The sequence below is a fragment of the Stegostoma tigrinum genome, chromosome 35 (assembly GCF_030684315.1).
Source record: "Stegostoma tigrinum isolate sSteTig4 chromosome 35, sSteTig4.hap1, whole genome shotgun sequence".
In the NCBI taxonomy this organism is placed as follows: domain Eukaryota; kingdom Metazoa; phylum Chordata; class Chondrichthyes; order Orectolobiformes; family Stegostomatidae; genus Stegostoma; species Stegostoma tigrinum.
The window spans coordinates 12,023,513-12,049,263 of record NC_081388.1 but is presented as its reverse complement, the minus strand read 5'-3'; the positions used below and the strand labels follow the sequence as shown (position 1 = coordinate 12,049,263).

General features: G+C 48.2%; 1 protein-coding gene across 2 annotated transcripts in view; it reads left to right on the top strand.

Annotated features, from left to right (window-relative positions):
- Positions 1-3,662, top strand: part of LOC125447552 (E3 ubiquitin-protein ligase RNF220-like) — a 106,053-nt gene extending 102,391 nt beyond the window's left edge. For both annotated transcript variants that reach the window (XM_048522026.2, XM_048522027.2), the window contains exons 12-13: positions 1,547-1,621; positions 3,112-3,662. In XM_048522026.2, coding sequence (XP_048377983.1) covers positions 1,547-1,621; positions 3,112-3,183 — 147 coding nt within the window. In that variant the 3' untranslated portion in view covers positions 3,184-3,662. The remainder of the gene's footprint in view (positions 1-1,546; positions 1,622-3,111) is intronic.
- Positions 3,663-25,751: the final 22,089 nt, after the last annotated feature.

Sequence of the window (25,751 nt, the reverse complement as noted above, 5' to 3'; positions counted from 1 at the left end):
TGAGAGTGTGTGTGTGTGTACGTGTAGAGAGTGAGTGGGTGTGGGTGTGTACGCGTAGAGAGTGGGAGTGTGTGGGTGTGTACATGTAGAGAGTGTGTGGCTGTGGGTGTGGATATGTAGAGAGTGAGAGTGTGTGGGTGTGTACGTGTAGAGAGTGAGAGTGTGTGAGTGTGTACGTGTAGAGAGTGAGAGGGTGTGGGTGTGTACGTGTAGATTGTGAGCGTGTGTGGGTGTGTATGTGTGGAGAGTGAGAGTGTGTGGGTGTGTATGTGGGGAGAGTGAGAGGGTGTGAGTGTGTACGTGTAGATTGTGAGCGTGTGTGGGTGTGTATTTGTGGAGGCTGAGATTGTGTGTATGTGTACATGTCCAGAGTGAGAGGGTGTGGGTGTGTATGTTTGGAAAGCAAGTGGGTGTGGGTGTGGATATGTAGAGAGTGAGAGGGTGTGGGTGTGTACGTGTAGGTTGTGAGCGTGTGTGGGTGTGTATTTGTGGAGGCTGAGAGGGTGTGGGTGTGTACGTGTAGATTGTGAGCGTGTGTGGGTGTGTATTTGTGGAGGCTGAGAGGGTGTGGGTGCGTACGTGTAGAGAGTGACCGTGTGTGAGTGTGTACGTGTAGAGAGGGAGTTGGGTGTGGGTGTGTACGTGTAGAGAGAGAGTGGGTGTGGGTGTGTACGTGTAGATTGTGAGCGTGTGTGGGTGTGTATTTGTGGAGGCTGAGAGGGTGTGGGTGCATACGTGTAGAGAGTGACTGTGTGTGAGTGTGTACGTGTAGAGAGGGAGTTGGGTGTGGGTGTGTACGTGTAGAGAGTGAGAGTGTGTGTGTGTGTGTACGTGTAGAGAGAGAGTGGGTGTGGGTGTGTACGTGTAGAGAGTGAGAGTGTGTGGGTGTGTACATGTAGAGAGTGAGTGGGTGTGGGTGTGTATATGTAGAGAGTGAGAGTGTGTGGGTGTGTACGTGTATAGAGTGAGAGGGTGTGGGTGTGTACGTGTAGAGAGTGAGAGTGTGTGAGTGTGTGCGTGTAGAGAGTGAGCATGTGTGGGTGTGTATTTGTGGAGACTGAGAGGGTGTGGGTGTGTACGTGTAGAGAGTGAGAGTGTGTGAGTGTGTACGTGTAGATTGTGAGCGTGTGTGGGTGTGTATTTGTGGAGGCTGAGAGGGTGTGGGTGTGTACGTGTAGATTGTGAGCATGTGTGGGTGTGTGTTTGTGGAGGCTGAGAGGGTATGGGTGTGTACGTGTAGATTGTGAGCGTGTGTGGGTGTGTATTTGTGGAGGCTGAGAGGGTGTGGGTGTGTACGTGAAGAGCGGGAGCCCGGAATGGGCCGTATGTTTCCTGGCAGGAGCTGTAACCTCATGTCCTCAGGACAACTGTATCTTGGCACTTGATTACCTCCTGGGCAAGTCATGTCCTACCTGTGGCTCGGTGCATCTTCACTGTGAAGCTGAGGTGATGGTCCGAATAGAAATCACATTATGGAGACCAGCAATTTGTTGCCACATTTACATCTGCTCCCAATGTCTAATTCTCTCACTCTCCCTCTCCATAGGGATCGTACTCTTTCCCGGTGGCATCAATCCAATGTTGGCACATTCACTGTGAGGAATGTTGGCTTCGCACACTGGTAAGGGCATGCGCACCCTCACCATGAGTCATATTTTTGGCACTTCTTTCTCCCCAGCTGTGAAAGTTTTGATTTTGAATGAAAATGGCATTCATTCAGATATAATGCACAGTGTGATTGCAACCGCCTCGTAATGTTTCTATCAAAGCTCCCCCCTCCCCATCTTGGAGACGTCCATTCTTGCTGGGGGCCATTTCCAACATGTGTTTCCCATATCGAGATCTAATCCTCATCCGTGAGCCGCTCTCCCCATGACCAATATGCTAGTTGACTTTGGAAAGCCATCACAAGGTTTTTTCAGAGCGCGGGTCAAAGATGATAGATTGGAGACTTGTGCCTGTCGTTCCTCTTTGTAACATCGGGGCACGATTCTTTGACTGAATTAGTAATCCCTGTTGGGAACAACCAATTTGGCACAGATGTAGGGTTGTTCTGCACTTGGCGTGGATCAGGCATGAGGTCACAGGATCTTCTACCCTTGTGGTGATGTGCTTGGCGCTAACACCATAACTGGCTGATCACTTCACCCAGGCCCAATATCCTGGGTACTGTGCGCTGGGTGGCACTCTGACTGGTGTCCACTGAGATATCCTACCTGAGGACAGTCTCCCCTTCATAGATGGCCCTGCCTTTGCGTTAGCATACAATTTTGATCAAAATTTTCAAAATAACGAGGACTTAAGTCAACAAAGCTGACTCATTCCTGGACTGAGAACCGGGGTTTGGAGGGGGAAGGGGGGTGGCACAGTTCCCAAGTGTTTGGCACAGGGCTGTCACTGGGTAGAAACGTTTCTCACTCAGCAAGTAGTTAGGGTGTAGAATGCATTACCTAGAGCTGTGTGCATGTCTCTGTGTGTGCATCCGCGTGTGTCTGCGCGCGCGCGCGCGTGTGTGTGTGTGTGTGTGTGTGTGTGTGTGTGTGTTTGTAGGTCCGACTGAGGTATTCATAAGGGCATTGGAGAATTATTTAAACAGAAACAATATGCCCAGAAATGGGGAAAAGCAATAGGAGATTGACACTCTAAAATGGGCACAGTGCTAGTGCAGACACGATGGACTGAATGGCCTCATTCTCCACCATAACTTTTCTGTGACCATTTCCTAACACCCTACAGCTCCTCTGGACCAAATCCTTCCTTTAACTCCGTCCATTTCATACATCATTTTGAAAGTCCTCATTTGTGTTTTCAAATCCCTCCGTATGTTTGTCACCTCCTCCAGCCTCATGTCCCCATACCTCTCACTCTCACTTTCTGAGCCGCCTGGATTTGAAACACATCCGTCATTGGTGTGCCTCTATCTGCACCGAACTGGATCCGAAACTCCAGAATTCTCTCCCTAAACCTCTCCAACTTACTTTTTCCTCCCTCAAGCTGGCCCTTAAACCTACCTCTTCGACCCAGCTTTAGGTCACCTCTATAACCAGCAATCAGGCCAACAATAGCATATAATCCTTTACGCTGCTTAATTCAGTTCTCGGTCTCTTACAGGGGTCAAAGAAGCTGTGCCCACAGTGTAACACCATCACGTCACCGGGTGACCTACGCAGGATCTACCTGTAGAAGATCCCACTGTATTCTGAAGTGACACCAGCCTTGGATCCCAGGAGCAGTGATCCCAGGATCTCTCGGATCTGAACAGTCCTCAGTGTGGGGCTTCATGAAATGATTTTGAAGAATTGATGCTAATTTTCAAGTCAGAATGTCAAAGGCTTTGCTCCATGGTTTCCCTGAGGTTAATAAACTGACAAATCCAAGCCTGAGGGAGACCCTGTTGTCGTACCCATTTCTTGTCTTAATTCCATGGTCTAAGGACTGTGGTAAGGAGGTGATGTGGGGACTACCCTGAAGTGAAGGGACAGATCACTGTTTGAGCCGGACACCTCTCCCAGCTCACTGCTGAAAGAGTGACATGTTCATTCTCTACACAAAACATCAGTGTTTGCAGATTTCCCGTTTCTGCATTTGCGCTTCCACTTGACGTTTAAACACTCTCTGCCCGCGATTCCTCTTTCTTGTCACTCCCTCACTTTGTGTACTATCCTGCCAGCATTTAGTCAACATGACCTGTTTGTGTTCCCTGGCTGGTAGCATGTCTGTGTGTCTGTCTGTATATCTGTGTCTGACTGTATTTGTGTGTGTGTGTGTCTGTCTGTGTCTGCATGTCTCTGTGTGCATCTGCCTGTATCTGTGTGTGTGTGTGTGTGTGTGTGTGTGTGTGTGTGTGTGAGCGCACACGCGCGCGCATATCTGTGTCTGCCTGTCAGTATGTCTGTGTATGTGTCTGTAGGTCTATGTCTCTGTGTGTGTGTGTGTATGTCTGTCTCTGCGTCTGTATGCGCGCGCACCTGTGTGTGTCTGTGTGCGCGTGTGTGTGTGGGTGTGAGACAGAGAATGGCAGTGACAGCATGGTGGCACTAGATGGCAGGACTGCACCACATTTGGGTGTACACCAATTTTCTGAAGAAGGGTCCGGACCCGAAACGTCAGCTTCCCTGGTCCTCTGATGCTGCTTGGCCTGCTGTGTTCATCCACCTCTACGCCCTGTTACCTCTGGGTGTAAACCAGTTTTTTCAGTTTAAACAAAATCTGCTTCTTTTCATTGATACTGAAATACTGTGCTGCTGAGGATGTTGCAGGGTTTGGAGGGTTTGAGCCACAGGGCGAGACTGAATAGGTTGGGGCTTTTTTCCCTGGAGCATCAGAGGCTGAGGGGGACCTTATAAGAGGTTTATAAAATCATGAGGGGCATGGATAGGATGAATCAACAAGGTCTTTTCCCCAGGGTAGGGGAGCCCAAAACTGGAGGGGCATAGGTTCAAGGTGAGGGGGAAAGGTTTAAAAGGGACCTAAGGAACAACCTTTTCATGCAGAAAGTGGTGTGTGTATGGAACGAGCTGCCAGAGGAGGTGGTGGAGGCTGGTTCAATTACAACATTTAAAAGGCATCTGGATGGGCACATGAATAGGAAAGGTTTAGAGGGATATGGGCCAAATGCTGGCAAATGGGACTAGATTTATTTAGGATATCTGGTCAGCATGGACAAGTTGGACTGAAGGGTCTGTATCCATGCTGTACAGCTCAATGACTCTATAAATGACTACTCAATCTTGCTATGCTGTTTATCATTTACATGTAAGTCATTTCAACACAGACAAAAAAGATTGTGTTCTCTAATGTGTTTACTGCTCTCTTCTGTTGGAATGTTTCTTAAACAGAACATGCTGTTTCTCTAACAGTTCAAGCTACCTTTGTTGGGAACATACTCACCAACAAACCAATTAGAAACAGGAGAAGAGACAGTAGGAACTGCAGATGCTGGAGAATCTGAGATAACAAAGTGTGGAGCTGGATGAACACAGCAGGCCAAGCGGCATCAAAGGAGCAGGAAGGCTGATGTTTTGGGTCTGGACACTTCTTCTGAAAAGTAGCATCTCAAGAAGGGTCCTGACCCAAAATGTCAGCTTTCCTGCTCCTCTATGCTGCCTGACCAGTTGTGTTCATCCAGCTCCACGCTGTGTCATTAGAAGCAGGAAAAGGCTATCTTTCAGTCCTTTGAGCCTGACTTCAGGATCCATTAAGTTTACAACTGATTCCTTTCCGAATTCTGCAATCCAGTCTCCCCGGATAAACTCAGATCTGCACATGCAGATTCAGAGGTCGAGTGAAAGGAGGTGATCTAGTGTGAAAATCAAATCCTGGGACCATCTAAAGAGGAGAACTGTCCAACTTGTGAAGTGACGACCTGGACGTACAGATTGACACAGGCAGTCAGCGTTCTGTGGTGCAGGAGTTGGGAGATTGTCCCGGGATATATGAGACAGTGTGAGCTTTCAGAACCTCCCCACAGAGATCACAGGACAGAGGTCTGGGGGCTGAGCGACATTACAATTGCCCTTCAATAATGTGCTGCCTGAGGCCAGACGATTCTTGCACAGTACATCCATCGTGATGAATCATCAGAAACTCACATCAGTAGCAACTTGTGGTCATAGAGTCATAGGGATATGCAGCACAGAAATAGACCCTTCCAACTCATCCATGCCGGCCAGATATCCTAAATTCATCTAGTTCCATTTGCCAACATTTCCCTCCACTCATGTACCCATCCCCATGCCTTTTAACTGTTACACAGCAAAAAGTAACACACAAATACTGATAAACTGCTCCAAGAGCTGCTCACAATATTGAAACCTCGCTCAGACAATGTGGCTGTCACTGGCAAGATCTAGCATATCATCCATAATTGCCCCCTGAAGTGAGCGCCTTGCTTCGACCATCTCCGAGTTAAAGCATTGCTCTGGAGTCATATATAAGTCGGGGAGCGTAAAAATTGCACCTTGAGGGTAATGATGAGCTGGTTGGGTTTTTATAATCAATGATGGTTTCATTGAACTGAAATTCCACCAGCTCCTGTGTGAGATTGGAACGCGATTCAGATGAATACAGACATATCCCACTGTATTTCTATGTTACACTTTAACGGCCCAGGGCAGCGCCATACCATCCAGCTGTACGTTCCTTCGCCTGCCAGCATTTTGTACACAAACACGAGTGAGAGTTAGTCCAGCTCCTACTCTGGCAATCACACGTGTCCAACACAGCACCAACCACGCTTTCTGAAACTGGGCTCAGGTATATTATGGCGACAATATTAAAAATTCTTAACTCTGTATCTAACTCCGTGCTGTCTCTGTCGTGGGAGTGTTTGATGAGGGACAGTGTAGAGGGAATTTTACTCGTATCTAACCCCATGCTGTCCCTGTCGTGGGAGTGTTTGATGAGGACAGTGTAAAGGGAGCTTTACTCTGTATCTAACCCCGTGCTGTCTCTGTCCTGGGTGTGTTTGATGGGAGACTGTGTAGAGGAAGCTTTACACTGTATGTAGCCCCGTGCTGTCCCTGTCTTGGGAGTGTTTGATGGGGACAATGTAGAGGATGCTTTACTCTGTATCTAACCCCGTGCTGTCCCTGTTCTGGGAGTGTTTGATGGGGGACAGTGTAGAGGGATAATAAAGTGTGAAGCTGGATGAACACAGCAGGCCCAGCAGCATCTCAGGAGCACAAAAGCTGACGTTTCGGGCCTAGACCCTTCATCAGAGAGGGGGATGGGGAGAGAGTTCTGAAATAAATAGGGAGAGAGGGAGAGGTGGACTGAAGATGGAGAGAAAAGAAGATAGGTGGAGAGAGTATAGGTGGGGAGGTAGGGAGGGGATAGGTCAGTCCAGGGAAGACGGACAGGTCAAGGAGGTGGGATGAGGTTGGTAGGTGGGAAATGGAGGTGTGGCTTGAGGTGGGAGGAGGGGATAGGTGAGAGGAAGACCAGGTTAGGCAGTCGGGGATGAGCTGGGCTGGTTTTGGGATGCAGTAGGGGGAGCGGAGATTTTGAAGCTGGTGAAATCCACATTGATACCATTGGGCAGGGTTCCCAGGCGGAATATGAGTTGCTGTTCCTGCAACCTTCGGGTGGCATCATTGTGGCACTGCAGGAGGCCCATCATGGACATGTCGTCTGAGGGATGGGAGGGGGAGTTGAAATGGTTTGCGACTGGGAGGTGCAGTTGTTTATTGCGAACCGAGCGGAGGTGTTCTGCAAAGCGGTCCCCAAGCCTCCGCTTGGTTTCCCCAATGTAGAGGAAGCGACACCGGGTACAGTGGATACAGTATACCACATTGGCGGATGTGCAGGTGAACATCTGCTTGATATGGAAAGTCATCTTGGGGCCTGGGTTAGGGGTGAGGGAGGAGGTGTGGGGCAAGTGTAGCACTTCCTGCGGTTGCAGGGGAAGGTGGCGGGTGTGGTGGGGTTGGAGGGCAGTGTGGAGCGAACAAGGGAGTCACGGAGAGAGTGGTCTCTCCGGAAGGCAGACAAGGGTGGGGATGGAAAAATGTCTTGGGTGGTGGGGTCGGTTTGTAGATGGCGGAAGTGTCGGAGGATGATGCGTTTGTATAGTCCTGTCTGGACTGACCTATCCCCTCCCTACGTCCCCACCTATACTCTCCTCTCCACCTATCTTCTCCTCTATCCATCTTCGGTCCGCCTCCCCCTCTCTCCCTAGTTATTCCAGAACGCTCTCCCCATCCCCCTCTCTGATGAAGGGTCTAGGCCCGAAACGTCAGCTTTTGTGCTCCTGAGATGCTGCTTGGCCTGCTGTGTTCATCCAGCTTCACACCTTGTTATCTCGGATTCTCCAGCCTCTGCAGTTCCCATTGTCTCTGTTCAACGTGTAGAGGGAACTTTACTCTGTATCTAACCCTGTGCTGTCCCAGCCCTGTCGATGGGGGACAGCGGTGAGGGAACTCTGTGTCTAGCCACAGACACTATTTACGCTGAACTGTTGTCAAAAGGATCCTGCGTTCAGTTGCATTTACCAAACGCCTCTTTTTGAAATCACAACATTTCGCTGACAGATCACTTGAAGTTGCCTCGTATAAATATTTGGCTTCCTTTTAGGAACGTACAAGATGTTAAATGGCTGTTGAGTTTTAAGGAGTGCTCATCCTGTAACATCCCTGACCCTCCTCTGCAATTTACTGTGGGATTGATGGTTCGTAAAACATCCAAAGCAACGCAGTGCTAACGACAGAAGGGGAATGAGCAGGAATTTGCTGATGGTGAGGGTCATTAGCAATCTGGACGAACCTGTTCCACCCAATTGTGTATTTCTAATGCGTTCGGTTGTGTACAGAGAGTGAGGGAATGCAGTGTGTGTTCTGTCACTTTGATGTGTCATGTTCCTGACCTGCACACAGGATTAAAGCTTCCGCCTGTACTCCCTAAGGGACTGCCAGTGGTACCTTTCATGTCTGACAGATTTTGTAGGCGTCAGGTCTTATAATGCGAATTGCCAGCCCAAGTAACAGGGGATAAGGTGTGGAGTTGGATGAACACAGCAGGCCAAGCAGCACCAGTGGAGCAGGAAGGCTAACGTTTCGGGTCTGGACCCTCCTTCAGAAATGGGGGAGGGGAAGGGAATTCTGAAATAAATACAGAGAGGGGGAGGCGATGATGGAAGGTGGATAGAGGAGCAGATAGGTGGAGAGGAGACGGACAGATCAAGGAGGCGGGGATGGAGCCAGTAAAGGTGAGAGTAAGTGGGGAGTGGGGGTGGGTGGGTGGGAGGGACGATGGACAGGTCAAGGAGGTGAGGATGAGGCTAATAGGTAGGAAATGGGAGTGGGGGTTGGTCAGCGAGGCTGGAGGAGTGGATAGGTGGGAGAAAAGACAGACAGGTCAAGGAGGTGGGGACAAACTGGGCTGGTTTTGGGATGTAGTAGGGGAAGGGGAGATTTTGAAACTGGTGAAGTCCACATTGATACCATTGGGCTGCAGGGTTCCCAAGCGGAATATGAGTTGCTGTTCCTGCAACCTTCGGGTGGCATCATTGTGGCACTGCAGGAGGCCCATGATGGACATGTCGTCTGAGGAATGGGAGGGGGAGTTGAAATGGTTCGCGACTGGGACGTGTATTTGTTTAGTGCGACCCAAGCGGAGGTGTTCTGCAAAGAGGTCCCCAAGCCTCCGCTTGGTTTCCCCAATGTAGAGAGGGCACAACGGGTATACTGCATCCGCTGTACCACATTAGAAGATGTGCAGGTGAACAAAGAACAAAGAACAAAGAAAATTACAGCACAGGAACAGGCCCTTCAGCCCTCCAAGCCTGCGCCGATCAAGATCCTCTGTCTAACCTGTCATCTGTTTTCAAAGGGTCTGTGTCCATGTGCTCCCTGCCCATCCATGTACCTGTCCAAATATATCTTAAAAGACGCTAACGTGTCTGCGTCTACCACCTCCGCTGGCAACGCGTTCTAGGGACCCACCACCCTCTGCGTAAAGAACTTTCCACACATATCTCCCTTAAACTTTCCTCCTCTCACTTTGAACTCATGACCCCTAGTAATTGAATCCCCCACTCGGGGAAAAAGCTTCTTGCTATCCACCCTGTCTACACCCCTCATGATTTTGTAGACCTCAATCAGGTCCCCCCTCAATCTCCGTCTTTCTAATGAAAATAATCCTAATCTACTCAACCTCTCTTCATAGCTAGCGCCCTCCATACCAGGCAACATCCTGGTGAACCTCCTCTGCACCATCTCCAAAGCATCCACATCCTTTTGGTAATGTGGTGACCAGAACTGTACACAGTACTGCAAATGTGGCCGAACCAAAGTCCTATACAACTACAACATGACCTGCCAACTCTTGTACTCAATACCCCGCCCAATGAAGGAAAGCATGCCATATGCCTTCTTGACCACCCTATTGACCTGCGTTGCCACCTTCAGGGAACAATGGACCTGAACACCCAGATCTCTCTGTTCATCAATTTTCCCCAGGACTTTTCCATTTACTGTATAGTTTTCCCTTGAATTTGATCTTCCAAAATGCATCACCTCGCATTTGCCCGGATTGAACTCCATCTGTCATTTATCTGCCCAACTCTCCAGTCTATCTATATTCTGCTGTAATCTCTGACAGTCCCCTTCACTATCTGCTACTCCAACAGTCTTAGCGTCATCAGCAAACTTGCTGATCAGACCACCTACACCTTCCTCCAAATCATTTACATATATCACAAACAACAGTGGTCCCAGCACAGATCCCTGTGGAACACCGCTGGTTACAGGTCTCCAATTTGAGAAACTCCCTTCTACTACTACCCTCTGTCTCCTGTTGCCCAGCCAGTTTTTTATCCAATTAGCTAGCACACCCTGGACCCCATATGACTTCACTTTCTCCATCAGCCTGCCATGGGGAACCTTATCAAACACCTAACTGAAGTCCATGTATATGACATCTACAGCCTTTCCCTCATCAATCAACTTTGTCACATCCTCAAAGAATTCTATTAAGTTGGTAAGACATGACCTTCCCTGTACAAAACCATGTTGCCTATCACTGATAAGCCCATTTTCTTCCAAATGGGAATAGATCCTATCCCTCAGTATCTTCTCCAGTAGCTTCCCTACCACTGACGTCAGGCTCACTGGTCGATAATTACCTGGATTATCCTTGCTGCCCTTTTTAAACAAAGGGACAACATTAGCAAGCCTCCAGTCCTCTGGGACCTCACCCGTGTCTAAGGACACTGCAAAGATATCTGTTAGGGCCCCGGCTATTTCCTCTCTCGCTTCCCTCAGGAACCTGGGATCGATCCCATCCGGACCTGGGGACTTGTCCGCCTTTTAGGATACCCAACACTTCCTCCTTCCTTATATCAACTTGACCTAGAGTAAGCAAACATCCATCCCTAACCTGAACATCCGTCATGTCCCTCTCCTTGGTGAATACCGATGCAAAGTACTCATTAAGAATGTCATCCATTTTCTCTGACTCAGCACATAACTTTCCTTCTTTGTCCTTAAATGGGCCAATCCTTTCTCTAGTTACCCTCTTGCTCTTTATATATGAATAAAAGGATTTGGGATTTTCCTTAACCATGTTTGCCAGCAATATCTCATGTCCTCTCTTAGCCCGCTTAATACCTCATTTCAGATTTGGTCTACATTCCGCATATTCTTGCAAAGCTTCGTCTGTCTTCAGTCACCTAGACCTCATGTCTGCTTCCTTTTTTCTCTTGGCTAGTCTCACAATTTCACCTGTCATCCATGGTTCCCTAATCTTGCCTTTTCTATTCCTCATTTTCACAGGAACCTGTCTCTCCTGCACACTCATCAACCCCTCCTTAAAAACCTCCCACATATCAAATGTGGATTTACCTTCAAACAGTTTCTCCCAATTTACATTCCTCAGACCCTGCCGGATCCTGATATAGTCGGCCTTCCCCCAGTTTAGTACTCTTCCTTTAGGACCACTCCTATCTTGTCCATGAGTATTGTAAAACTTACGGAATTGTGGTTGCTATTTCCAAAGTAGTTCCCTACTGTAATATCAACCACCTGGCCGGGTTCATTCCCCAGCACCAGGTCCAGTATGGCCCCTTCCCGAGTTGGACTACATACATACTGCTCTAGAAAACCCCCCTGGACACACCTTACAAATTCTGCTCCGTCTTGACCCCTAACACTGAGTGAATCCCAGTCAATGTTGGGAAAATTAAAATCTCCCATCACCACCACCCTGTTTCTCCTACACCTTTCCATAATCTGTTTACATATTTGTACCTGTATCTCATGCTCGCTGTTGGGAGGCCTGTCGTACAGCCCCAGCATTGTTACTGCATCCTTCCTATTTCTGAGTTCTACCCATATTGCCTCACTGCTTGAGTCCTCCATGGGGCCCTCCTTCAGTGCGGCTGTGATACCGTCTTTGACCAGTATTGCAACTCCTCCACCCCTTTTACCTCCCTCTCTACCCCGCCTGAAGCAGCGATATCCTGGGACAACTAGTTGCCAGTCATGCCCTTCCTTCAACCAAGCCTCAGTAATAGCAATAACATCATACCTCCAGGTACCGATCCAAGCCCTAAGCTCATCTGCCTTGTCTACTACACTTCTCGCATTAAAACAAATGCACCTCAGACCACCTGTCCCTTTGTGTTCATCATCTGCTCCCCGACTACTATTCCCTTTAGTCACACTGACTCCACTATCTAGTTCCCTACAGGCTTTCGTTTCTACCTCTTTTCTGTCCAATATTTGGTTCCCATCCCCCTGCCACATTAGTTTAAACCCTCCCCCACAGCGTTAGCAAAAGCACCCCCAAGGACATTGGTTCCAGTCCGGTTCAGGTGTCGACCGTCCAATTTGTAATAGTCCCACCTTCCCCAGAACTGGTTCCAATGTCCCAAAAATCTGAACCCCTCCCTCCTACGCCATCTCTCAAGCCACATCTGCTTGATGTGGAAGGTTTTCTTAGGGCCTGGGATGGGGGTGGGGGGTGGTGTAGGGGCAGGTGTAGCACTTCCTGCGGTTGCAGGGTAAAGTGCCAGGTGTGGTGGGGATAATTTCAGGGGGGGTAAGTAGTGTAGGAGCAGAGGGAACGGAGGGCTGCACATTCTGTGACATTAATCGCCTTAACTTCTCCACCCCCTCACCCACTCCAACCTCTCCCCTGCAGAACGTGCAGCCCTCCGCTCCCTCCGCTCCAATCCCAACCTCACCATAAAACCCGCGGACAAGGGTGGCGCAGTGGTAGTATGGCGCACTGACCTCTACATCGCCGAGGACAGATGCCAACTCTCTAACGCCTTCTCCTACCACCCCCTGGATCATGACCCCACCACCGAGCACCAAACCATCATCTCCAATACCATCCATGACCTCATCACCTCAGGTGACCTCCCACTCACAGCCTCCAACCTCATTGTTCTCCAACAGTGCACGGCCCGCTTCTATCTCCTTCCCAAAATCCACAAACCTGCCTGCCCTGTTTGACCCATTGTCTCTGCCTGCTCCTGCCCCACCGACCTCATCTCCACCTATCTCAATTCCCTTTTATCCCCCTTGCTCCAGCAACTCCCCACCTATGTCTGGAAACCACCCACACCCTCCACCTCCTCCAGAACTTCCAATTCCCCGGTCCAAAACACCTCATTTTCACCATGGACGTCCAGTCCTGATACACCTGCATTCCTCATACAGATGGCCTGAAGGGCCTCCACTTCGTCCTGTCCCACAGGCCCGACTAATCCCCCTCTACCGACACCCTCATCCGCCTGGCCGAACTCGTCCTCACCCTCACTTCTCTTTCGATTCCTCCCACTTCCTACAGACAACGGGGGTGGCCATGGGCACCCACATGGGCCCCAGCTATGCCTGCCTCTTTGTAGAGTACGTGGAACAATCCCTCTTCCGTACCTACACTGGCCCCAAACCCCACCTCTTCCTCCGTTACATTGATGACTGTATCGGCGCGGCCTTGTGCTCCCACGAGGAGCTTGAACAGTTCATCCACTTCACCAACACCTTCCATCCCAATCTTTAGTTCACCTGGACGAACTCTGATACCTCTCCTTCCTGGACCTCTCTGTCTCCATCTCTGGCAACCACCTGGAAACCGATATCCATTTCAAGCCCACCGACTCCCACAACTACCTAGAATACACCTCCTCCCACCCACCTTCCTGCAAAAATTCCATCCCCTATTCCCAATTCCTCCGCCTCCGCCGCATCTGCTCCCAGGATGAGGCATTCCACTCCCACACATCCCAGACATCTGTGTTCTTCAAGAACCGCAACATCCTCCCCTCATTGGTCAAAAACACCCTCGACTGTGTCTCCCACATTTCCTGCAACTCATCCCTCACACCCCGTCCCCACAATAATAACAAGGATAGAATCACCGTCGCCCTCACGTACCACCCCACCAACCTCCAGATCCAACGCATCATCCTCCGACATTTCCGCCACCTGCAATCCAAACCCCACCACTAAAGACATTTTACCCCTATCTACTTTCCGGAGAGACCGCCCTCTCCGTGACTCCCTTGTTTGCCCCAAACTCCCCTCCAACCCCACCACACCCAAAACCTTTCCCTGCAACCGCAGGAAATGCTACACCTGCCTTTACACCTCCTCCCTCACCCTCATTCCAGGCCCTAAGAAGACCTTCCACAATAAACAGATGTTCACCTGCACATCTGCCAATGTGATATACTGAATCTGCTTTCCTGGTGTGGCTTCCTCTACATTGAGGAAACCAAGCGGAGGCTTGAGGACCGCTTTGTGGAACACCTCCGCTCGGTTCGTGACAAACAACTGCACCTCCCAGTCGCGAACCATTTCCACTCCCCCCCCCACTCCTTAGACGACATGTCCATCCCGGGGCCTCCTGCAGTGCCAGAGACTCCAGCATCAGCAGTTCTACTATCTCTGAGTGAGTCACCAGGTAGCCTAGTGGCAGGCACGTTGCTGTACTTTTTGTTTAATCCCTCTGTTTAAGTGTTGCTACAATGGCAGACAACATCCTGACGGGGTGATGCAATCCCTACAGTGCAGAAAGAGACTACTCAGCCCATCTAATAGCACCAACCCTATAAGGAGCAACACACCTCTGTAACCCCATATGGATTTTTTTTAGCAAGTTTACCTGCACATCCCTGGAGCTTTTGGGGTAATTTAAGCATGGCTCATCCACCTAACCTTCACATCTTTGGACTCTGGCAGGAAACCAAAGGATCCGGAAGGGACCCACGCAGAACGTGCGAGCTCCACACAGAGTCACCCAAGGCTGGGATCAAACCCGCATCCCTGGTGCTGTGAGGCAGCAATGCCAAACACTGAGCCGATAGACTAATGAGTAGTTTAGTTCAGGGTTTGCAGAGATCCATTGGTGCAGAGGTAGCTGGCTGAAGCCTCTGAGCTACAAGCTCAAGGTTGGGAACCTAGTCCAGGCCCTGACAACCAGAAACGGTTTGTTGTATTGAGACCAAACAAGGTGAATATCAAGCCTGCAAATCCTTCAGGTACATTTAATACAGGTGGTGAGAGTGGGAGTGCTTCAGAACCCAGTATTAGCTGTGCTGCATTCGAACACTAGCTCTTTCCTGAGGCTGTACTCTACAATAAACATCCTCCTCACTCGGACAGACTATGGAAATAAATTGCTCAGCTGTCCCACTGTGCCCTCATACCCCTTCACTTTTGTGTTGATCAAAAATCTAACTCAGCCTTGATCAGAAACAAGAAATGCTGGAACTCACAGGCAGCATCCATGGAGAGACAGCAAGCTAACGTTCCGAGATATATCGACTGTATATTTTCCCAAAAGCAAAAACTGCGGACGCTGAAGATCTGAAACAAAAGCAGGAGAAACACAGGAAGGTCTTGCAGCATTTGCTGAGAGAGAGAGAGAGAGAGAGAGAGAGAGAGAAAGGGTTGAGCCCAATCTGATCCTTTACAAGAATCTCAGAGCTCTGAAGAAAAGTCGCATCAGACTCGAAACTTCAACTCTGTTTCTCTCTCCAGAATGTAGAGTTACTGTAAATTTCCTGTTTTTAATCCTTAAATGTAAATTGGCACAGTGGCTCAGTGGTTAGCCCTATACCTTACAGTGCCAGGGACCCAGGTTCAATCCCAGCCTGTGTGGAGTTTGCAAATTCTCCCTGTGTCAGCGTGGGTTTCCTCTGGGTGCCCTGGTTTCCTCCCACAGCCCAAAGATGTGCAGGCTAGGGTGGATTGGCCTTGCTAAATAGCCCCAAAGTGTTCAGGGATGTGTAGATTAAGGGAATGGGCCTGGATGGGATGCTTTGAGGGTTGATGTGGGCTTGTTGGGCTGAGGGGTCTGTTTCCACACTGTAGGGATTCTATGTATTAAACAACCCAGACTTGCTGAGGGAGAGAAATCTAAATTCTGAGGAAAGTTATTCCTTCTCATCTCTGTCTTGAATGAGAGGCACCTAACTTTTAAACCGTCCCTTTGTTCTAGATGCCTCCACATTCACTCTATCAAGAGCCCCTCAGTGTCTTATAGGCTTGTCTAATCCTTCAACACTATAATGGCTACAGGCTATTTTCCCCTGCAGCACACACCAGTCTAAATGTCAAATGTTCCTGTGCTGCTTCACATAACATGATAGGAAGGATCACTGCAATTTGTTGGTCTGTTCAAGTGGATAGAGTACAGCCCTGTCATTATGGCATGATTTATTCAGCATAATATAGCCAGTGGTTTATTGAACCTTGTTTCTGTATGTTATAATGACTCGATAATTGTTATGTGGGATTTAAATTGCCCTATGTCTGTTATTGTGGTTATGGAGAGTTTGCAGAAATCTAGGGCAGACAGACGCCTTCATTTACAACAAGATACACTTGTCCAACACCTTCCATACCATAAAACATCCAAAAGGCCCTTCACAGGAGTATTACACAACAAAGTAAGGCACTGAGCCATGTGCGGAGATGTTTACCAAGAACTGGGCTTTAAGAAGCATCTTAGAGGGTAACGTAGATGGCTACAAGGTCATCCACTGAGACCTTAATAAGTAATAATCATCATCCTTTTCTTAGGGCTTTTATAGGTCAATGGTAGTGACTATTCCTCTGGATTAGAGGCCTGGGTTCAAGCCTCACCCACTCCGCTGATATGTCATAGTACGTCCACACAGGTTAGTTTCAAAATTCACCCCTTTCTCGTTGACAGCCAATGACAGAGAATACTGGAGTAACTCAGCAGGTCTGACAGCATCCACGGAGAGAGGAAAGCAGAGTTAATGTTTTGTGTCTGAAATGACCCTCTTCAGAATATTGGTTGCAGATGTCAATGTGGTCACGAGGAAGGAACAAAGAGAGTTACTTTCTCTGGGTGAGGCAATGACACAGCAGTACTGTTACTGGACTTAAAAATCCTAAAAACCAGCCCCTACTCCTGGTTCAAATCCCGTAGTGGAGAGCATGGATTTGACTTTTTAAAAATCTCAAATTAAAATGATGATGTGAAACCGTTGTCGATTGTCACAAATACCCAGGAAATTTGCCATCTTTACAGAATTGCACAGTGCAGAAGGAGTAGCTCTGGAAGTCCTCAACATCGAATCCGGACCCCATGAAATCTCATGGCATCAGTTCAAATATGGGTAAAGAAACCTCCGGCTGATTGCCACATGGCGCCCTCCCTCGCCCAATGAATCAGTGCTCCTCCATGTTGAATAACTCTTGGAGGAAGTACTGAGGATGGTAAGGGTGCAAAATGTACCCGCCGAGGGGGATTTCAGTGTCCACCACTAAGAGTGATTGGCAGTAGTACTACACATCGAGCTGGTCGGGTCCTAAAGGATACAGCTGCTCGACTGAGTCTGCAGCAGATGGTGGGGGAACCAACGAGAAGGAAAAATATGTCTGACCTCATCCTTACTAATCTTCCAGCTCCAGATGTATCTGTCCGTGACAGTATCAGTAAGAGTAACCATCGCAGAGTCCTTGTGGAGACAAAGTCCCACCTTCACATTGAGAACAACCCCCATCATGTTCTGTGGCACTATCACCGAGCTAAATGGGACAGACTTCGCACACATCTACCAACTCAAGACTGGACATCCATGAGGCGCTGTGGGCCATCAACAGCAGTAGAATTGTACTCCAACACAATCTGTAACCTCATGGCTTGGCCCATCCCCACACAAGCATTACCATCAAACCAGGGGGTCAACCCTGGTTCAATGGAGAGTGCAGGACAGCACACCAGGAGCAGCACCAGGCATACCTGAGGATGAGGTGTCAACCTGGTGAGATCACCAAACAGCACTACTTGCACGCTAAACAGTGAAAGCAGCAAGTGATAGACAGAGCTAAGTGATCCCACAACCAACGGATCAGATCTAAGCTCTGCAGCCCTGCCACACCCAGTTGTGAACGGTGTTGGACAATCAAACAACTCACTAGAGGAGGAGGCTCCACAAATATCCCAATCCTCAACGATGGAAAAGCCCAGCACATCAGCTCAAAAGATGAGGCTGAAGCATTTGCAGCAATCTTCAGCCAAAAGTACCAATTGGATGATCCATCTCGGCCTCCTCCAGTGGTCCCCAATATTACAGATACCAGTCTTCAGCCAATTTGATTCACTCCACGTGACATCAAGAAACAGTTTGAGACCCTGGATACTGCAAAGGCTACGGGCCCTGACAACATTCCGGCAAGAGTACTGAGGACTTGTGCTCCAGAACCTGCTGCCCCCCTAGCCAAGCTGTTCCAGTACAGTTACCAGACTGGTGTCTACCTGACAATGTGGAAAATTGCCCAGGTAAGTCCTGCACACAAAAAGCAGGACAAATTCAACCCGGCCAGTTACCGCCCCATGAGCCTCCTCTCGATCATCAGTAATGCGATGGACGGTGTCACTGACAGGGCTATCAGGCAGCACCTGCTCAGCAATAACCTGCTCAGTGACACCCAGTTTAGGTTCTGCCAGGGCCACTCAGGCCTCTGACCTCATTACAGCCTCGATTCAAACATGGACAAACGAGCTGAATTCCAGAGGGTGAGGTGAGAGTGACAGCCCTTGATATCAAGGCTGCATTCGACCGAGTGTGGCATCTGGGAGCCCAAGCAAAGAATAATTGGGAATCATAGAGAAGGTTGGTTTGAGTCATACCTGACACATAGGAAGATGGTTGTGGTTGTGGGAGGTCAGTCATCTCAGCTCCAGGACAGCTCTGCAGGAGTTCCTCAGGGTAGAGTTATAGGTGCAACCACCTTCAGCTTCATCAATGACCTTCCCTCCATCATAAGGTCAGAAGTGGGGATGTTCGCCGATGATTACACAATGATCAGCACCATTCGTGACTCCTCAGATACTGAAGTGGTCTGTGTCTAAATGTAGCAAGATTTGGACAATATCCAGACTGGGGCTGACAAGTAGTGAGTGTTACAACTCACATGGGAAAGGGTGTTTATTCTCAAGCTCCACCACGCCTGGGATCACCACAAAAATCCCAATTTTATCTATCGGTTGGAATTGCGTTAACAAAAGACAACATTGACCAGGTTCCTACACTTAACAAAGTCTACTGTTTACTACAAATTAGTAAAATCTAAACACAATTAAACAGCTACAAAGTATCAACAAATGGCTCCAGCTCTCCTTTTAAAAGCTCCTAGGGCACATATACAAGCTGACACAGACAAACAACAAAAAAAGTTGGTTTAATGGACGGAGGAGAAAAGTTGGGGAACAGTTCAGTAGCACCAGTTAACATGGTTTGTTGCGATGATTCTATTGGTTTGTCAGGATTTTCTCCAGCAGAACTCTCCTTTCTCCAGGTACTTTAACTCCTCTGCAGGAGGCACAGGGCAATTGATACACTAACTACAATGTCTCTCATTTACTCATTAACAGCAGAAGTAGCTCTTGTGGTGGTGTCTTTACCTCCAAGCCAGGAGACCTGCGCTCAAGTCCCACCAGCTCCAGAGCTGTACGATAACATCTCCAAACAAGATGCCTAGAAAATATCTACAGCAATTGGTGGAAGAAGCTAACTAGCTCTCTTCAGGCTGTGGGTATTTTTAGTGCACAGACAGAGAGAGACACACACTACCACCTGCCTCACCACAAAGGCTTCTCCCTGTTTAGTTCATAGCTATGAGCTATTCAGTTATCTGAACCAGAAAGTTGTCGCCAGGGTGATGATCCTGGGCATCCATTTCTGGTCACAATTACACAAGCCAATCAGCTGCTTGTTATCAAGTAAAGACCACACCACATCACCCTCCCATCTGCTGCGCCACCTACAATCAGCATTCCCACAAAGTAGCTGCATAAGTCCTACATTTAATACGTTTCTGTAACGTGTTACGAGAAGTGCAGCAAGTCTTTCCATCGTCCTGTGTCTTAAAACAGTCCTTTTTCCATTTTAGACCTCAATAATAAAAATAGGAAATAAAATGATATGGTTTTTATACTGGTAAGGTTTGTGCCATACAAGTAGCAGACAATGACCATCTGAAACAAGAGAGAACCTAACCATCATCTCTTGACATTCAATGAATGGACCATCTCTGAATCCCCTACTATCAGCATCCTGGAGATACCACTGACCAAAAATTTAATTGGACTTGCCACAGCAAAATGAGTAGGTCAGAGACTAGGAATGCTACAGTGAGTATCTCACCTCCTGACTCCCCAGAGCCTGCCCGCCAACTGCAAAGCACAAATCAGGAGTGTGATGGAATACTCCCCAATTGCCTGGATGGGTGCAGCCCCAACTGAACTCAAGAAGTTTGGCACCATCCAGGACAAAGCAGCCCGCTCAATTGGCACAACACCATCACACACAATAGCAGCAGTGTGCTAGCTATAGGATGCACTGAAGAAATTTAACAAGGCTTCTTAGATGGTACCTTTTAAACCCAAAATCACTTCAATCTTGAAGGAGCAGGGTAACAGGCTTGATGAGCTGAATGAACTCCTCTGTAGAGTTTGTGGCTACGATTCCATGAGGACACCACTCCCTATGAGTTCCTCTCCAGGCCCATAGCCATTCTGAGTTGGAAATAAATCACCATTCCTTCACTGTCTCAGGGCCATGGACTTCTGCAACCTGGCCAAGTCACCATTTTCTGAATAAATAAAACTAATCTACATCATGTCTCAAAACTTTCTTCATTAGGGATCCATTTGTACATGAAACACTGAGCTGTCTTTGATGGTTGGGAGAGAGGGGTGAACCACAGGCAGAATCTTTAATGCCCTTATAAGGTTTCCTTATAAACCGTTAACTACATAAGCCAGTAGGGGAAGGATGGGCCGAATGGCCTCTTCCTATGCTGTGTCAATTATTTGTTGTTTCTGTATTTGATCGATGATAAGTGCGAGAGTAATGAACATTCATTAATAACAGCTGCTGGCAAGTTTTAGGAATTGTTCATATTTTACGTTTTAGCTGGGTGTTTTTCGAAATATAGATCAGAAATCAATGTCTCTTTTAAAACATGCATGCACTGGGGGGGTGTGAATGTTCTGCTGCTGAATCATTCACACTTCCAGTTCTATGAGGAGTGTGAGATCATGTAACACAGGGCAATCCCAAAGCCAAAGAGCATTGGGTCCGTGGGTATTCTCCTGGGTTGTAGAATCTTAGACTGTGGCTTACAATTCAGTGCCACATTCCAGAGGGAGCTTTACTCTGTATGTAACCCCGTGCTGTCCCTGTCCTGGAGCGTTCGATAGCAGACAGGGCAGAGGGAGCTTTACTCTGTATCTAACCCTGTGCTGTCCCTGTCCTGGAGCATTTGATAGCAGACAGGGCAGAGGGAGTTTTACTCTGTATCTAACCCTGTGCTGTCCCTGTCCTGGGAGTGATTGATGGCAGACAGGGCAGAGGGAGTTTTACTCTGAATCCAACACCGTGCTGTCCCTGTCCTGGGAGTGATTGATGGCAGTCAGGGCAGAGGGAGTTTTACTCTGAATCCAACACCATGCTGTCCCTGTCCTGGGAGTGTTTGATGGGGAGAAAATCAAGGTAGCTTTATTTTCATGTTAAAGCTTGTACCCGTTCTTCCTCTCACCCATCCCCTCCTCCCACTTCAAGCCGCACCTCCATTTCCCACCTACTAACCTCATCCCGCCTCCTTGACCTGCCCGTCCTCCCCGGACTGACCTATCCCCTCCCTACCTCCCCACCGATACTCTCCTCTCCACCTACATTCTCCTCTATCCATCTTTGATCCGCATCCCCCTCTCTCCCTATTTATTTCAGAACCCTCTCCCCATCCCCCTTTTCTGATGAAGGGTCTAGGCCCGAAACGTCAGCTTTTCTGCTCCTGAGATGCTGCTTGGCCGGCTGTGTTCATCCAGCTCCACACTGTGTTATCTCGGATTCTCCAGCATCTGCGGTTCCCGTTATCTCTGATCACTATACTTGACCTGGATGAGTTTGGTTCTTACAATATGCGCATTATAATCCCAATACTGGAAACACTGCCTTTGATGAATAGGAAATTTGCAGATATTTCCACATGTCTGTCAACTGCTCTAATTCTCACTTGAGGTCACCACAGACCCAATGATGAGAAATTTCCTCAAGAGTTGTTGAGGTCCTTTCAGGAATAGGTAATGAAATTGAGTAATACAGCTCTTGGCACTTTCTACTGACCCTATTACCATACCCATCAACTCTTACTATGTAAAGTGAAATCCAAATCGTTCACTGAAGCAGGCAAAGCAAAAACTGAAAAGACTGTAGATACCTAGGTCTCACAGTTTCTATGGAGTGAGAAATATAACTAACTTCTTTTGTCAGTCTAGAAGCAATCTGCTTCTCTTTACAGTTTCTGCAGTTACCTGATTGGCCTGGATAGCACCAGGTCTTAGCTTAAAATGCCAAATGAGAAAAGCCATGCCACAGGCATTTCGACACTGAGAGAAAACAGATGATCACCTGAACTGACAACCACCATCTCTGGCTCCTCTCAGTTCCAGGGTGCCTTTGTTGCCAGGGGTAACCAGTAGGTTGCGCCTTAGGCCTAGCTCTGATTTTCCAAGAATTCAGCAGGCCTTATCCTCTGAGCTCAAATTCTTTACTCTGCTTTTTTAAAAAAAATTAATTCTGTAGACTGGCAAACATTAATGAGGAGATGTTCATAGAAGGGTGCTTAAGAGACCTTACCACATGAATGAATGTTGAGATAGCTATGATCATGTAGGATGATGAAGCAGGTTGAAGTGGCCAAATGACTGACTCCTGCTCTGAAGTTCTATGTAACAGGCAAAAGAAAATAAAATCCAATTTTCCACACCTTTGAGGGAATAGCAGTGCCAGCTTTAACACTGAGTCATCCAGCAAGGAAACAGACCCTTCAGTCCATCCGATCTGTGCTGACCATGCTCTCAAACTAAACCAGTTCCACTGGCCTGCGCTTGGCCCACATCCCTCCAAACCTTTCCTGTCCGTGAACTTATTCGAATGTCTTTTAAACATTGTAACTGTACCTACACCAACCTCATCCTCTGGCACGTCCCCCCAGCCCAGGTAAAAAAGTTGCCTCTCATATCCTTTTTAAATCTTTCTCCGGTCACCTTAAAAATATGCCCCCTATTCACCTTTTCCACGCCCCTTAAGATTTTATAAACTTCATTTTCATTGGAGATTAATATCATAACCTGTCTATATACAGCAATAATTTGGTTTGTTTTTTGCTAAAAGTCCGAGTTTAATTGCCTTATCTTGTTGGCCATATAGGGAGGTTCATATGCTGGGACTACCATGGAGATAAGTTGTCTGGGGCATCAAATTATTTGCCCCCCTACCCACCTCATGTGCCACCTCGAATGTGACTGTTTTGCCATGGAGTGTGCCATGGTTTTACACCTACTTTTCCCAATTTGGCAGGGGTTCAAAGCCAGGTCCAAGCCAAGTTGGTGGTTCAGCATTCTAGCTGCTGTCTCTTCCCCCGCACCCCCGCACAGGAAGGGTTTGGTGGGATATGGACCAAATGCTGGCAAAGGCGACCAGGTTTATACAGGATATCTGGGTCGGCACGGACGTTTTGGACAGAAGGGCCTGTTTCTATGCTGCCGCCCCACTCCACATTGTCCCCTTTGCGTGAGCTCTGCTAAAGTCTGGTATTAAGTCCTGGCAGCGGAGGTTCGGGAATCCTGTTTCATCTGGCGCTGCAGGCATGGGAGGTCCCTCTGCGAGGTTGGTGAGTCTACATTACATGACAGGTAGCTGCAGGCACTGCCTGACTCACAGCGACAGCACATTTAAACTCAGAATGTCGCTCTGACGGTTTCAGAAACCTACACACCCAGTTTCCCATTTTTGGGGAAAAAAAAGCAAAGTCTTGTTGCTCAGTGCAGAAAAAAGTGAGAAAGACACACCCCCCTCTTTCTAAAATGGTTTCCATGTTCAAACAGCAACCCTACCCCTCAAACACATCAAAATTGTTGAGCCTCCCAACCCTCTGACATTAGGTGCAGGTTTATAGTTCACTGAAGATGGAGTTATGGGTACATAGTATGGTGAAGAAGGCATTTGGAACGCTTGCCTTTATTTGTCAGTGCATTGAGTATATAGTTTGGGAAGCCATGTTGCCGCTCTATAGGACATTGGTTAGGCCACATGCAGACCACTGCGTTCAGTTCTGGTCTCTCTACTATAGGACAAGTGTTGTTAAACTTGAAAAGATTCACAAGGATGTTGCCGGGTTTGGAGGGTTTCAGCTACAGGGAGAGGCCAAATAGGCTGGGGCTGTTTTCCCGAGACATTCGGAGGCTGAGGGGGTGACCTTGTAGAGGCTTATAAAATCACGAGGGGCATGGATAAGCTGAACAGCCAAGGTCTTTTTCCCGAGGGTGGGGGAGTCAAAAACTCGAGGGCAGAGGTTTAAGGTGAGAGAGAAAAAGATTTGAAAGGGACCTAAGGGGCAATGCTTTCACGCAGAGGGTGGTGCGTGTATGGAATGGGCTGCCAGAGGAAGTGGTGGAGTCATTGAGCTGTACAGCATAGAAACAGGCCCTTCTGTCCAAAACGTCCGTGCCGACCCAGGTAGCCTGTATAAACCTGGTCCCATTTGCCAGCATTTGGTCCATATCCCACCAAACCCTTCCTGTTCATGTCCCCATCCAGATGCCTCTTAAATGCTGTAACTGTATCAACCTCCACCACGTCCTCTGGCAGCTCATTCATACATGCACTATGCTTCGTGTGAAAACTCTGCCTCTCGGGTCTCTTTTAAATCTTTCCCTTCTCACCTTTAATCTATGCCCTCTAGTTTTGGACTACCCCCACCCTTGGGAAAGACCCTGCCTATTCACCCTATCCAGGTCCCTTGTGATTTTATAAACCTTGACACACTCACGCCTCAGCCTCTAACCTCCAGGGAAAATAGCCCCAGCCTATTCAGCCTCTCCCTGTAGCTCAAACCCTGACAACATCCTTGTTAATCTTTTCTGAAGCCTTCTTACTTTCACAACATCCTTCCTATAGCAGGGAGGCCAGAATTGCACACAGTACCCTGAAGGTGACCTAACCAATGCCCTGTACAGCCGTAACATGACCTTCCAACTCCTATACTCAATGATAATAGGAACTGCAGATGTTGGAGAATCCGAGATAACAAGGTGTAGAACTGGATGAACACAGCAGGTCAAGGAGAAGGAAGGCTGATGTTTCGGGCCTAGATCCTCGATGAAAGTGAAGGATCTCCATGCTGAGAGATAGAATGAGAGTAAAGGATATGGAACTGAAGAGATAGCAGTGAAGGATATTGACAATGGGGCTTGAAGGATGAGGGAGTGAAAGATGTTGGCACTGGAGAAAGTGAAGGATATCAGTACTGGGGGTTGAAATGGGAGTGAAGGGTATGGAAGTGGAGGGTAACACAGCTGGGGAATGGAATGGTATTGGAGGAGTTGGGAGTGAAGATTGTGCGAATAGAGGGCATCAAATGGGGGATGGAATGGGAGTGAAAGATATGGGAGTGTTGTACAGCATTGCTGCTTAATGGGATGCGAGTCAAGGGTACAGGAGTGGTGGATATTGGAGGGAATGATATCAGTGCTGACCATGGAATGGGAGTGGAGAAAATGGGAATGAAGTGTATCTATTGTGGGTCATAGAAAGGGAGTGTAGGATATGGGATGGAAGGATATCAGTGCTGGGAAATTGAACAGGGGTGGAAGATATGGGAAGGGAGGCTATGGGATGAAGGATATAGGAGTGGAGGATAAGGGAGTGGAGGACATTGCGGTTTGGGAATAGAAACTATTTGAAACTGTACCAGCAGAAA